The following is a 15,555-nucleotide window of genomic DNA, read 5'->3' on the forward strand; positions in this document are numbered from 1 at the left end:
GGTGGCACCAGGAGGGCACCGGATGGTAGTCACCTCGACTAGGTGAGTGGGCGACGCTGTGCTCTGCAGTCTCACGGACCAGGAGGCGTTGTCGGCGACCAGGATGGAGGTACGAGCTGTCCCACGATGGATGATGCTGTCGACGTCGCTGGACCCAGGATTGGGGCAACAAGTCTTGGCAAATTCAAGCCCACGCGGTGGACCTAAAATGGCGTCTGGAGTGGACCAGGAGGGTCCGGGGTGCTCCTCTCTTGGAAGGGAGCAAGGGCCAGTCTGGAGCAACCAGACCAGCAGCAGTGATGTCGTCGGGCGTCGTTAAGAAGGCCACAAGCCAGCGGGCTAGTAGCCAAACAACGCGGTGAGCAGCAAAAAGCAGAAGGGCCCCACGCAGATCGTGGAGATGCTGGGAGGCGGAACTTCGGTGCTGGGGCTGCTCAGGGTCGGGGCTTCTCGGACCCCAAAGCACTCACCAGAGGATCCCTCGGCGGTCGTGCTGGAAAGAAGTCGTGCAGTCTTGAAGATGGCCGGTCCCTCGAGGTCTCGTCGCACCCACGGTTCTCAGCTTGGCTGTAGAGGTGGGTAGAGGTCAGAGGTGCCAGGGAAGCCGGTTCTCGTCGAGCTGGGCAGTCAGATTCCGGAGGAAGGACTTGCAGCAGACCGCAGTGTTCTTAAGATGGTGCCTGCGGATGCAGGGTGACTACTCCTTAGTCACAAGGGAGAATCTTGAAGAAGAAATCTTGATGTCCTTTCGTAGAAAGTCGTGTCTTGATTCCAAAGATGATCTAATTTGGAAGGGGGCCTGCTCCTACCTTTATCTTGGAAAGGGGGGCTGGCATGCGACTAAGTCCTGCCCTATGGGTGGGACCAGGAGGGGGGTGGTTACACCCCTCTCCTTTGGCGGGCTTTCCCCAGGCCAGGGGCTGGAGTGCCCCTGGAACTGGTTTCAGCCGGCCTATGCACAGTGAGCACCGGGGTGCCACTTGCAGTCACCTTCCTCTGTAGCCCTGCCTACCTGGAATACACAAAACCCTGTCTGGGACGGTGCTGGCACCGCCCCTGGCAGGAAACCCTTTGTCCTTGCCTCCTGCTCTGGGAGGACTCCCAGCAGCAGGAGGGCAGACTTGTGTCTCGGTGGCAGCATCCATTTTGTGGATGCTAAGGCTCTGTCTGACTTTAACCGGGGTTACAGGTTACATCCATGTCGTGTCCCTCTAGAAGGGTGGAATGCTAACCCCGTCGCCAGAATTGGCGAGGGGTTAGTATTCCAATTCGTATGACACCTTACTCGACATGTTTTGATAAAGCGATACCAGAGTTGGCATATAACCGCGAGGATTATAATGCACTTAAGAGTATATGGTATGCGATATCATGGAAACGGCTAAGGGATGGATCCCAAAAGCCGCAGACAGGCTCAGCTCATGCCAGAGCACTATCTCACACGATTCCAAGCACTCTGCCTTCAGGATTGTTAAGGCCTGCCATAGGAGTGACTGATAGGAGATCTGTGTGTCCATTTAGGTTTAGATATAGGAATACTATATCTAAAGCAAAGGGTGATTACACCACCTTGCCCCAGCTGTCGTGCAGCCAGTTGTGTCAGATTTAGTTAGTCGGCCTAGGGGTGGCATAATACATGCTGCAGCCCCTGGGAGACTTCTGGGTGCACCTCAGCCCTGGGTACAGGGACTTGGAGAGGGCCCAGTGCCAATTCAGTACCTGGGTACAATTTAGATTAGAGAGAACAGCTAGGCTGTGGGTCTGATTAGCAGGCCCACAGCCAGGGAAAGTCTTAAACCAGTGAAGCAAAAAGCAAAAATCTGGGTGATCATAGGATTGCAGACCCTACTCTCCTACACCAACTAAATAAACCAGGCTCAAACTTAATCCACGACCTTGCTGCCATGAACCTCACTTTGTGGAACTCGGGGGCCACACACACAAGAGGACATCTTCTGGACCCTATTTTCTCCAGTCTGCCATTATCACTCTGCAACCCAGCCTTGCCCCTACACTGGTCCGACCATTTTCTTATAAATTTCAGCGTGTCTGACCGCACAAACTCCTGTCCCTCCAGCAGGACACGACAGTCCGGCAACAGAAACTGGAAGAAACTGGACATAAACTACCTTATGTCCGTCCTAGACCCGACACCCCTGGATGGTTTATTCGACACCGAGGACATAGACAGTGTAGCAACTAAAATTAACAAATGGCTGTTAGGAGCCTTAGACACCTGCCTTCCCTTGACTCGTAAAAAAATCACAAACCACAACCCTCCTGCATTATGGTACAACGCGGAACTGAAGGCAGCAAAATCCAAGTGTAAACGCCTGGAACGACTCTGGAGAACAGACTACTCTCCTACAGCCTGTCTGACCTATCGAAACGAACTTAAGCTTTATCATAAAGCTTGCACCATGGCAAGAACCAACTACGTGGCGAAAGCAATCTCAGAAGCCACAAACAAATCCAAAACCCTTTTTAATCTCGTAAAAGAATTAGCGGGCTCAAATACATCAACTAAACCTCCTCCATTGAATAATGTACAATGCCAAGAATTGGCGCAGTTCTTTACTAAAAAGATTGAGACCATCTACCAGGACATTGTAAAACAGCATCAGATACAAGTCGAAACTGTCCTGGATCCCCATCCTAAGGGGGAGGCCATTTCCCCTGCGCTAAACCCGCCCTACGTGCCATTAACACTATGGCCCGAGATAAATGTTCAAGATCTTCGAGTCATCTTAGGGAAAGTAAAATCTGGCTCTCCTATCGACCCCTTCCCAATCTCTGTATTAAGACTCTTGGACACCCCACAACTCTCTGTTATCTGTCAAACCTTGAATTTGTCCCTCTCCATAGCAAAGGTCCCAGCCATGTGGAAACATGCCAAGGTGTCACCTCTTCTCAAGAAACCATCGGCAGATCCGAAAGTGCTGGCCAATTTCCGTCCCATATCCCTCCTACCTGTATTCTCGAAAATTTTGGAGAAACACGTCCACGGACACCTTGCCAGTTTCACGGAGGTAAACAACATACTTCACCCCTCCCAATCGGGTTTTCGTCCCGGTTTCTCCACTGAGACGACGCTGCTTGGAGTCATGGAAAATCTCCGCCTCCTAGTGGACAGAGGTGACTCCGCTGCGCTGATTTTACTCGACCTCAGCGCAGCGTTCGACACCATCTCTCACCACATCTTGTTAAAATCTCTCTCCGCCATGGGAATTAGGGACAAAGCTTTAGACTGGATATCATCTTTTCTGACGCTCAGGACGTTTCAAGTCACCTCCTGTACCGCGACCTCAAATGTTCACCAATCCCCTTATGGTGTCCCTCAGGGATCTGTACTGAGCCCCCTGCCTTTTAACTTATATGTTACCCCGCTTGCCCAGATCGCCGAAGGAGCAGACTTTAACATGTTCACTTATGCCGACGATTCTCAAATCGCATTTTCCCTCTCCAACGGAGATCATGACTCCTCCTCCCTCCTGCAGTCTGGCCTTAGGAGCATTGCCACCTGGATGAGTGAAAACATGCTCAAGCTAAACGGCAGCAAAACGGAGGTGTTAATATTGGGCCCCAATCAAAACCTCTGGAATCCAAGACATTGGCTAACTGAAATGGGCTCCCTACCCATCCCGTCACAAAAAGTACGTAACCTAGGCATCATCATCGACAACGGCCTTACTATGGAACCCCAAGTTCTCAATCTGACATCCACCTGTTCCACCATCCTGAGGTTGCTCAGGAAAATCATATGGATGCTCCCAGACGATACTCAAAAGTTAGTGGTCAACGCATTAATTACCTCCCGCTTGGAGTACGGTAATGTCCTCTACCTTGGGGCTTCTAAAGCAGTCATGCGACGCCTCCAACTGGTGCAAAACGCCGCAGCCAGACTGCTTTGCAGGTGCCACAGAAGGGAACACATGTCTGGTCACCTTAAAACGCTCCACTGGCTACGAATTGAAAATAGGGTTAAATTCAAAACCCTTAGCCTAATGCACAGAATCAAGTGGGGCAATGCACCCAGATACCTGCAAGCCCTCGTTCAAGCCTACACGCCAGCCCGCTGCATGCGATCCTCATCTCAAGGCCTGTTTTCAGTTCCCAGAATACGCCTAGCGAGGATGGGGGGCAGATCTTTCTCTTTACTGGGCCCTAAGCTCTGGAATTCCCTACCTCAACATCTACGCCTGGAAACCCGCTACACTCACTTCCGCAAAGCCATTAAGACCTGGCTTTTCAACCAGTAACTTGCTCCTGCCTTACCCTTGTGTCTCTTGCTCCTGCTTCTGTGGTTTAGTATTTTTTAGCGCCGGGAAACCCTATTCGGGTAGCTGTCGCGCTCTTCAAACCCAACAAATAAATAAATAAATAAAATAATCAGGAAGGAAGTAGGAGCAACGTAAAGAGAAATTTGAGATCTACATTTATTGTTGCAATTCTGTATTTGTGGTTATTGGCATTATTGCAAAACATTGATTTTGTTTATCAGTCTTAATACACCAAAGCACAAATATATTAATGTTTCTGTATAAGCCCATATGCTTGATGTAGGGAGTTGGTGGGACAAGTGGTGTTTACAGGACATAAAGACAGGAGTGGCCGACACGGATTGCGGGTGGTGGGTCGGGGGTTGGGTGGGATGTGAAAAAGAAAAAAAATGCGCCACCCTCAATAATAATAAATAATAATAATCCACATTTTTAAAGTACAAACCATCACCCGTTAGGGTCTCTAGGCCCTGGGGGCCGTCGGGAAGATTAAGCAAGCTATTGCCCAGAGTCACATGGTGCTGGGCTAATCTGCCGCCGGCCCCGGGGATTGAACCGTGATCCTCAGATTCCGGAATCAGTCACCCTGGCCGCGGCGCCACACCTCTCCTCACACCTCGCCACGCCTCTCCATCATCCTGCCATCGTTTCTCTCAAGCGGTCCTTTCCAGGAACATGAAGCACCAGGCTGAGGCTCCCCTGAGCTAAACACAACCCTGGAATGCAGCGTTGTGATTGGCCTGCGATCCACGGTTCGGTGCTCAGCCAGGGAATGGGAGCCTGAGCATGTTCTCCACCCAGGCTGTAATGCAGCCTGGGTGGAGAACATTCATGCCTACTTAAGGAGTGCAAACGACTCCTCCCCTGCTCCAGCCTGCAAAGCTGCCACATCAGGGAAAAGTTAAAATGATAATAAACTTGAGTTATTATTTTATTATTCCTTTATTTCATTGCTGCAAAGCAGTGGGTCGACGCTCCTCTGCATAAGCAGAGGAGCTGCACTGCTTGAAGATTTCTGTAGCTTTTTGTCCCTTGGGTATGTAGATTATTTTTAAATTTACACACCCCTGAAGCAGCCTACGGAAGGAATCTGGGCCTATTCCTTCTGGGCTCTTGTCACAAGGCTACCAATCACAGACCTCTGCAAAGCACCTACACAGACATCCCTGCACACTTTTTGCCAAGCATTATTTGCCAGATTCTTGAGTGTGCATAGATGACCAATTTGCCAGATCCATTTAGCAGGATTTCTTCATCTAACTATCCGTCAACTATCCTCCAGGGAAGAGTTTTGCTTCGGAATTTATTTTACAGGTGAGGAAACTGCAAGTAAAAATATCCATCAGAAGAATAAGTTACTTACCTGCGGTAACAATTTGTATGGTGGATACTCTGCCTAGCTGCAGATTCCTCATTGTCCCACTCACCTCCCTGTTTGATGGATGTGTTATAGCGAAGGTAATAAGATCCCAAGATTCAATTTGGTACTCCTTAATGTCGATGCTACGTCATTGCTTGACTGAAATTCTTAAAAATTTAAAAAAATAGATGGAAACTGATATTATGCCGGGGATGGGCATTATATAGATTCTGTGATGTCTTCTGATGCCATATCTGGTGTCGACGCAAAGCCAGTGCCCCCTACTGGCGACCTGAGAGCTTTATTGTTTCCAAATCCAGTCTGATGCCTGGGATTATTCTATAGGTGAGGAATCTACAGGTAGATGAAGGATCCATCAGAAAGATCTTTATCACAGGTAAATAATGTTTTCGTCCTGTCTTCCTGCAGGATTCTTTTCTTTCCCTTTCCTTTTACTACCCCCTCACACCCCATTCAATTACCTTCTCTCGCACGCTTTACGCATGCGTAGAAGACTCTGGAAGTTTAGTTGCTACTGTTATCAGACCACTCGTGTTGCTGCATTTTTCTTTGTTTCTTTTACAGATCTCAAACTTGTTTTACACTTCTGTATTGGGTGAAGTAAGCTGTTGTCAATTATAAATGTATGGATCACTGATTTTTTAATCTATTTGTGGTAGTGAGTACTCAGAACCTGTCACCATTATCCCTCTCCAGATATTTAGAAGAGGGTGCATGCCTTCCTTACTTTTGTGCTGCGGCCCTGAGCATCCTTTGTTAATGATGGGTGCGTGTATTCTTGTCCAGGGTGAGCGAGGAGAAGGAAGTGACTGAGGAACGCCTCAAGGCCGAACAGGAGTCCTTCGAGAAGAAGATCCGGCAAATGGAGGAGCAGAACGACCTCATCATCCAAGAAAGGGAAGATATCCTTTGTAAAAGCGCCGATCAGATTGAAGCCTGTACAGTTCGGCATTTAACGGGGTGAAAAAAAAAAGTGAGGTGACGTAAAGAGAAATAATTGCTCAAATTTATGGTGGGGAATAAATCTGCGTGGGCCGCCATTCAAAGGCAATCAGAGAGATGGCTTGCCAGCATGGGTTGCTGGCTCATTTGAGCTCGAAACTGCTACCCAGCTGTTCCTGCGCTGTTTTGGCGTACTCAGCGGCCATTTGTCACCGAAAATAACAGATTTTCTCTTGTTAAACAGCACTGGAACGGTTTCCATAAGGATTGTGCACATCAAAATGCGCCTTATAAACTTGTTTTTCCATTGAATCGGAGTGCGTGGAATGGAGTACTTCGGGGCAAAAGCTGTTTCGTAGGTGATGGGAAACCATGTTCTTTCAGAACTTTGCCTTTAAACTAGTTTTTCGTGAAATGGGTTGTTCGCAGGAGGGGGCAGTCTGATAAATTTACTATTAAAACTTTGGCGGCAAGTCGTTGCCCACGGTTCTAGTTTGCCTTTCTATCAGTAAATGTAAATATCTTTTCACAGCACACAACCTTTGCATAATCATGCATTCTTAGTTCAGTAATAGCAGGTATTCAAATTAGTTCAGATATTTTATTTTGTGCATTTCAAAGTATGGACTGCGTTTCTCATCTTGGGCTGGTTTTAGCATGTACCTCCAGATTGTTTTCTGTCTAACAGTGTGTTGCAGATTTCAATTTTGTTAATCCTGTATATTCCGGAGTATAATATTGTTGTTTACCTGGCTACCACCAGCATCTGAACATGTGTAGTTGTGCGGTGTCTCTCTACTTTGATGTTGTGCACATTGATGTATACTTTTTTTTGGAGGGGTGGTTGCTGTTGCCTTCAGCCTTCAGTTCATTCATCTGAGTGGTTTTGCTTTGCAAAGGCCCCATGCTGAACGTTAATTTTACCGCTAGTCAAGGCCCATTGATACTCTTAAATGCTCTCCATTGCCGAAGAAAAAGTTTTAAATTGTCATTCTGTAGCCTTAATTATGCCCTCGGTTGCCAATTTACCACATACCTCTGCTCTCTGTGAGACATTTAAAACTAGGTTTTGAGGTCCCACAGATGATCATTTGAACCGCTGGGTGATCACTTCTTAATCCGCTGCAGGGCGCACAAACAGTGCTGGGGCTGTATTTCTTACTTTGTTGCATTCCTGTGTGAAAGGTTTTCAGGGATTCGTTCAAAATGTTTGAATTGTTTGGTATTGAAAACAGTTAGTTTAGCCTTTTCCAGTTTAAGTGGAAGAAAGCATAAAAAAGTGTCACATGATCTTGCTGCTGAATGAAACATTGAAGGGACCATTTTGGGGTCCGAAAGAGGGTTGCAGAAATACAAGGGTGAGAAAAGAATTTGGTAGTGGTGTTCCCTAAAAGGGAATAACCGCACATCAGACTATGCACAAGTAGATAACCATATAGTATGGGCAAATTATGTCGAGCGTGCTGTACAAACAGCAGGGGTGCTAAAAAGACCAGTGTCACTCACTACCAAGGAGTGGCCATGGTAGATCAAAAATGATCCAACTGTACATGTATCAAAATAAGCGAGGTCACAGCACAACCCAAATGCAAATATTTAAGAGAAATATTAGTCTCAGGAATTATAAGATTAAGCAGTCAATCTCTGTTACAAGACACAACATGTGATAATGACATAGATAGGTCTTAAAATGAATCAGAACAAGATGGCTGGGTAAGACTGTTTTGAAAAAAGATTTTCTTCATTCCTTGTTCAAATTGAAGCGTGAAATGCAGCCAACACGTGTTTCATCTGTACAACGTTGGTATTCAGACTTTCTCAAGGCTAAGGAGGCGGTAGTATCAAATTTTGAGTAAAATCGCTCAAAGGTAGAGGTCGACACCTTAGATATATGAAAGTATCAGGTCGAAGGACACAGCGGGGATCCAATAAAGAAAGCATGGCAGAGATGGCATAACGTGGAATATAGATGTATTCAATGAAGGGTCCCCTCCAACATCAGAGTTAGCAGTTTGCTCATTAAAGCTCAGAAAAACACGATGAATATATTGCACTCCAAGTATGTGCCGAATCGCTCTAGTAGGAACTGATAAACAAGGCGTGACCTGCATAGAGTAATATCCGACCTGCATGTATTATGCACTAATCAACAGTATGTCGGAGGGATGAGCCTGTGAACCCGGTCCAATGCATTCTGGAACGAAAAAGGGTCCCCTACGCTTGATAACGCGGCTTACCCAGACCAATCTATGTCATTATCACATGTTGTGTCTTGTAACAGAGATTGACTGCTTAATCTTATAATTCCTGAGACTAATATTTCTCTTAAATATTTGCATTTGGGTTGTGCTGTGACCTCGCTTATTCAGAAATACAACGGTAAAGGTATGTTATATCCATTCTCAAACAATGAAAGGGAAGTAGAAGAACTAAGATGGAGAAGGAAAGGGAAAGTAAAATGAAGGCAGAGTCGTGTGGAAACCAGAAGAGGGAAAAACAAGCAGTCCTGTCTTAAAAATTTATTTAAAAATACATTAAAACAATTAGTTTAATACAGGATTTTGAAACATTAGTACAAGCTCTGTCTGAAGCGTTGTATTGATGTTTGGGGAGCTTCCACTGCCTCATGAACCCGATTTTTCCAGTTACTAACTGGTATGTTGGATAGTAACTGTTGACTTGACTTGAACAATGTGAAACTAGAAAACCTTGGATTAATCCCGACTTCCCCACTTTTCCAAATTGTGTGATCCGAGGCAGCTGTTTCATTTCACTTTCCCTCCTTTTTCTTCATTATTACCTATTATAGGACCTCGAAATACAGGACTTTAAGATGTGTGCAGTACAAAACCTTCTCGTGTTTGATTTAATAAACTATAATGTTGCTCATGTTTGAGGAACCCAAGGGTGCATGTAACAACTGACTTGCCTTCGTTCACTACTGGTAGTGTTGTGAGGGTGGGTGGAAGACTGAAACTTTCTAAAGTCATGTTTGAAAACTATCACTTTTAAAAATAATACTTCTCAATGCACTGATAGAATGTCCTATATTAAGAAGAAATGGTTCTGCATTTTAATGAAATACCCCTTTTTGAATTTTAAAAAGACTATCATATTTTTACAGGTTTGATACAAGATGTTTTCACTTTAACTGTAAATAAATGGTTGCCGGTATGTTTAACCTTTTTTTAATGTTAGTGTTGAGTCGAGTAAACAGCAGCCCAGGACTGCTGTTGCCCAGGGGGGGCTGCATGTAGAGGTTAGGAGGGCCACACTTTGAGTATCACTGGTCTGTGACAGAGTATTTTGTTTCTAAATGTTAGAAATTTGAACTTCACTTCATTACAGCGATTGCACTTAAATATCTTAAATTAGTCTGACTGTTATTCATATTCGTAATATAGAATTTGCATCTAATGAATATACAAACATTTATTTTTGGGCTATTTCTGCATCACTCTTCATCCTAAGTAAAGGTATTTCAAAACTCAAATTCATAGCAACACTAAATTAATTTAAAATGCTCTAGCTGCCAGTATCTCTTTTCATGCTACCATCAGTATTGATTGTATTGATTGTCTTCTCAACATAATTGGTAAACCCTTGGTTAGTAATAATACAGCAACTCTCAATTGTTGTGATATCTTTTATTGATCCATAGAAATATTCAAATTCTTCAGTTGCGTATTGATGTATTTTTTATTTCTCAGTCACTTTAGTTGGTATACCCTCACAGTACCTTCATACTATCCCTTGGTCTGTAAGATCCTTGCTTCAGTCTTGAGTTGAGTCTTGGGTTCCTAGAAGATACCATATTGCATTTGCTACCTGTAGAGAGTGTCCCTTTTACCTTGCTTAGTGAGAGACTGCTAAAAGCTTGGGACATTAGCCTCCCTTCCAGCCTCCTCTGCATTGTACTCTGTTTCTGCCACTGTGACCTACACAGCCACACGGCCCTTGGACATGGGAGCCACATGCTTCATCTCTTCAGGAATGGCTTTGTCCATCACTACTCCCACACCTCCAATATCCATTTTCCATCCCCCTTATTGCATGAGGACATAGGTGTGGACTCATCAGTGACCCTGCACATCCATCTTAGCTTGGATCCCACCGTGATACTTACCCCAGTCTCCGCTGCACCTAAGTACAGAAGTTGACCTTGCAGTAGGATGCATTGCATTTTATGGGCAACCATGCGTCCCAAAGGGTCAAGGATTGTGGATACATAACTTACAAGACCACTAGAGAATGACAAGAATACATAGACACTCTTCTAGTGCTTTCCTGTGCTTTCTGCTACCCTGCATTTTGTATCCTAACCCCAAATTTCTCCCGGGACCGCCCAGCTAAAACCGAACATCGATCTGGGAGAGCAGGTGTCACTCAGATTAAGTCAACATTGCAAGTCCCAGTCGCCCCTAACAAGGAAGGTGACTGTGCTGAAAAACAAAGTGAACTGAAGTAATCAGAATTTTTATTATGTGCTAGCTGTATCAAATGGGTGTGGTCAATAAACACTGTGAAAAAGCCATCCAAAGAGGTGTTTTCAAAATGACGCCAGAGCACACGTAAAAAGAACAATTGATGGACAGAATGCAGAACAATGTCATACATTCACCCCAGTACAGAGGTCTGGGCCTAAATCCATCTATTGTTTTGCTCACCATGCCATTCCAGTTTGGACCCAGCCATATGCAAATCAGTCTTGACCCTGTGCCCAATGGGAACTGTCTAGCCCAAACTGCCAGGCCAGGTCCTCCCTGGACTGGAAATAAGCATCCTAGGTATCTGGTTTCGGGCTTTCAGCCCGCATCAACCAGGATAGCTTGATTCCAGTGGCAAGAAGAGCACGGGACCCACGTCTGGGCATACCAGTCCCACTCGGGGTGACAAACACAAAAAGAACAATTGATGGACAGAATGGAGTTAAATGTCATTCACCCCAGTACAGAGATCTGGGCCTAAATCCATAGTTTTTTTTGCTCACCATGCCAGTCTAGTTTGGACCCAGCCCAGACATGGATTCAAGCTAGCCTGGCTGATAAAGGGTAATACCCAGAGACCAGTCCCAGGATGCTTGTTTTCGGTCCAAGGAGGACCTGGCTTGGCAGTTCGGTCTGGACTGTTCCCATGAGTCACAAGGTCAAGACTGATTTGCATATAGCTGGATCTAAACTGGGGTGGCATGGTGCGCAAAATAACAATGGACTTAACCCAGATCTCTTGACTGGGGGTGAATGTATGATTTATTCAGCATTCCGTCCATCATTTGTTTGCGTAGCACTTTTGACCCTAAGTGGGTTGGGTATGCCCAGACGTCGGTTCCTTGCTCACTGTGCCACTGGATTCAAGCTAGCCTGGCTGATGATGGGTAATACCCAGAAACCGGTCCCAGGATGCTTGTTTCCTGTCCAGGGAGGACCTGGCTTGGCAGTTCGGTCTGGACTGTTCCCATGAGGCATAGGGTCAAGACTGATTTGCATATGGCTGAGTGTAAACTGGGGTGGCATGGTGAGCAAAAGAACGATGGATTTAACCCAGATCTCTTGACTGGGGGTAAATGTATGATTTATTCAGCATTCCGTCCATCATTTGTTTGCGTAGCCAGAGCACACGTAATCACCAGATATTCTCATACATGAATAGAATGAGAGGAATCAACGATGGAAGCACACTGCTAGCCTCTCCGCCGGATCGCCCCTCTGCATTCTGGTATATGCAGTGCGTATAACTTGAAGAGTTAGGAAAAAGTTTGTGAGTGTTTCACCAAAGTTGGTGCAAGTAAGTGCTTGGTATTTCGAGTATCTCTAGACACGAGACATGGCTCGTGTTTCGGGATAGTATCCCTCATCAGTAGAGAAAAGTTCTGGGGTGGCTGAGAAGACGGCCAAACAACCGTCACAGGCTTCGTTGCCTCTCAGGCGCGCAGGTGCATCTCCAAACGCTCGCCAGCTTGGGGTCTCACGGGAGCCCTTTAACAGGAATCAACGATGGGAGCACACTGCTAGCCTCTCCGCCGGATCGCCCCTCTGCATTCTGGTATATGCAGTGCGTATAACTTGAAGAGTTAGGAAAAAGTTTGTGAGTGTTTCACCAAAGTTGGTGCAAGTAAGTGTTTGGTATTTCCAGTATCTCTAGACACGAGACATGGCTCGTGTTTCGGGATAGTATCCCTCATCAGTAGAAAAAAGTTCTGGGGTAGCTGAGAAGGCCGCCAAACAACCGTCACAGGCTTCGTTGCCTCTCAGGCGCATCTCCAAAAGCTCATCAGCTTGGGGCCTCACGGGAGCTCTTTAACAGGAATCAACGATGGGAGCACACTGCTAGCCTCTCTGCCGGATCGCCCCTCTGCATTCTGGTATACGCAGTGCGTATAACTTGAAGAGTTAGGAAAAAGTTTGTGAGCGTTTCACCAAAGTTGGTGCAAGTAAGTGCTTGGTATTTCCAGTATCTCTAGACACAAGACATGGCTCGTGTTTCGGGATAGTATCCCTCATCAGTAGAGAAAAGTTCTGGGGTGGCTGAGAAGGCCGCCAAACAACCGTCATGTCTCTGGTCTAGAGATCTTCACAACAACAAGTACTTACTTGCACCTACTGAGGTAAACCACTTGCGAACTATACGTACCAGAATCCTTAGGGGCGATCCGGAGGAGGGGCTAGCGGTGTGCGATCCATTGCGGTTGATTCTACAAATGGGCTCCCTTGAGCCTTTAAGCTGATGAGCTTCTGGATGACGCACCTGCGTGCCGGTTAGGCATCAAGGCCTGTGACGGTTGCTTGGCGGCCTTCTTTTCCACCCCAACTACGTTCTCTACTGATGAGGGAAGATATCCCGAAACCCGAGCCATGTCTCGGGTGTAGAGATCTTCACAACAACAAGTACTTACTTGCACCTACTGAGGTAAACCACTTACGAACTATACGTACCAGAATCCTTAGGGGCGATCCGGAAGAGGTGCTAGCGGTGTGCAATCCATTGCGGTTGATTCTATGAATAGAATGAGAGCTTATGACACAACAGTTTACATGTAATGAATGATATGGGACTGGTTAAAGTGAGCCCAGTCACTGGTCCATTACAAATGTATATGATGCCCGCAAGCGAACGTTGTCTTCTGAAAGGTGGTGTTCATAGATGCGTCTCTTGAGATGACCAGCTTATCAAATGGCTATTGGTGGTGCTGTTTGCTATGGAGTGCTGTGTATATTATTAGTCCTTTTTGAAGATAAAGTGGGCTTCAATTGAGTCAATCCGTGCACATTAATACAGGTTATATGCCCAAAGCAGTCAAGCATAGGTTTTGTACTTGAATGGAACCCTTCCAGTACATAAAATGTGCTCTAAAATGTTTCCCTCTTTGTATGTGTGCTGTACAGTGCAGCATACATGCAAAATTAGAGAAAATGGTAGACTTTTAAATCTTGCTCTACCTTTACGCCAGACTCGAAGGTGTCATTTTTTTGGGTGCAGATCCTTGTCTGCCAGTGTTAGGGGATGGAGATTTGTGTCAAAAACATGGGGTGGCTGCACGGAGAACGCCCCTTGAAACAAACTAGCACATATTGCTACTTCGCATTACTTTAGACAACTTTTCAACGCAAAACATGATTTACTTTGGAAAGTAGATCCCACTGCATCACTTTCCCCGGTTTGTCACTTTTGTGATGCAAACCATGGTTAAAGTGTTAATAAATCTGAATCTTAAGGAGAGGATGTTATTGGCCATCACTCCCACTTCAAAATATGTTCCATCTCCACAGTTGAGCCTGTGGATTCCGTGTGAGTGCAGTGCAGAAGGTGAAATTCCAGTTTGGACTGGTTGGCCTTGGTTGTAAAGGAAGCCTACTCTACTGATGATTGTTCTGGTATTCAGCATGCAAGGAAATGTGGTGTAATTCACTGTCTCATACCAAAAGAGGGAGTGGGCGGCCAATCGTGATTGTAAGATGAAGCAGCACACCTACCCCTAATGTAGTAAATGAAACCAAAATGCTGCTTGTTCTTCTCAGTGTTCTGTGTCTATGTGGTCCATTGTTTATGGCTATATTAATTCACTCTTAGTTAAAATGACGTCGAACCTTCACCCACAGCCTGTGGCATGTTTCATCATTGACCCTTCTTCTATGTTGAAAATAACATCCGTATTGCAAGCATGTGGCGATGTGTCAATTTGCTTCAAAAGATGGATAACTTAAAAAAGGAAAAAACAAATGGCCATCTCTATCTTTCGCTAAGTGCGTGCTGTAAATGTGACTGATAAACTAGAGTAACCACAATGCAAAAATAAAAATCCCAAAGCCTAGAACCACGAGATTTGACGTGCGCCAGATTACTGCAGCCACAAGGTATCTTTACGTGCATTTAACATTAAGGTTGTTCTGAAGACCTTGCACGGCGGTGGCTTTCTTGGACTCCCATCGGTCTCCCCACACTCTTTAAACCTGTTCCCCGTTGTCTCCAGTTAGTTTTGCATTCGGCTGAAATGGTTGAATTGCTGATGTTACCCATTTCGCTCCCGCCCCGAGTGAGCGCCGCCGGTGTCTCGCATGTTTGTTTTGCTCGAGCACCACCAAAGGAGCTGCATTCGGTGAAATCCTTGCATTTTTAATACCGAGCCTCTTTCCTCTCGCCCCCTCTTCGGCGGTGCTCCCCACCGCGGTGCTTCAGCCGCCGAGTCGATGGTCCCCGCCCTCCTCGAGCCGAGCGGCCCCCCAGGGCCGGCGGCGGGATTACTACAGCAGCACCGATGATCGGCGCCCCAGGAGGCGCCATGATGCTAATACCCCTCGATTTTGTCTTTTAAGAAAACTGCTGAGAGGCCATAATTTTCCTTTTTTTTGGTACGTGTCCCGTTTTCATTAACGCGTCGTAATTAATGGAGTTGCGGTGACTTGTAGCTGTAATGAGTTCTAAGCATAATAATGCACTCCTTTCTAATAAGTGAGC

The 15,555-nt window shown here is 45.9% G+C and overlaps 1 protein-coding gene across 1 annotated transcript in view; it reads left to right on the top strand.

Annotated features, from left to right (window-relative positions):
• The window catches only part of KIAA1328 (KIAA1328 ortholog), a 968,289-nt gene that overhangs the window by 150,380 nt on the left and 802,354 nt on the right, over positions 1–15,555 (top strand). The window contains exon 5 of the mRNA XM_078674730.1: positions 6,448–6,563. Within this exon, the coding sequence (XP_078530856.1) occupies positions 6,448–6,563 (116 nt within the window). The remainder of the gene's footprint in view (positions 1–6,447; positions 6,564–15,555) is intronic.

Source organism: Lissotriton helveticus, chromosome 2_1 (assembly GCF_964261635.1).
Source record: "Lissotriton helveticus chromosome 2_1, aLisHel1.1, whole genome shotgun sequence".
NCBI classification, from domain to species: domain Eukaryota; kingdom Metazoa; phylum Chordata; class Amphibia; order Caudata; family Salamandridae; genus Lissotriton; species Lissotriton helveticus.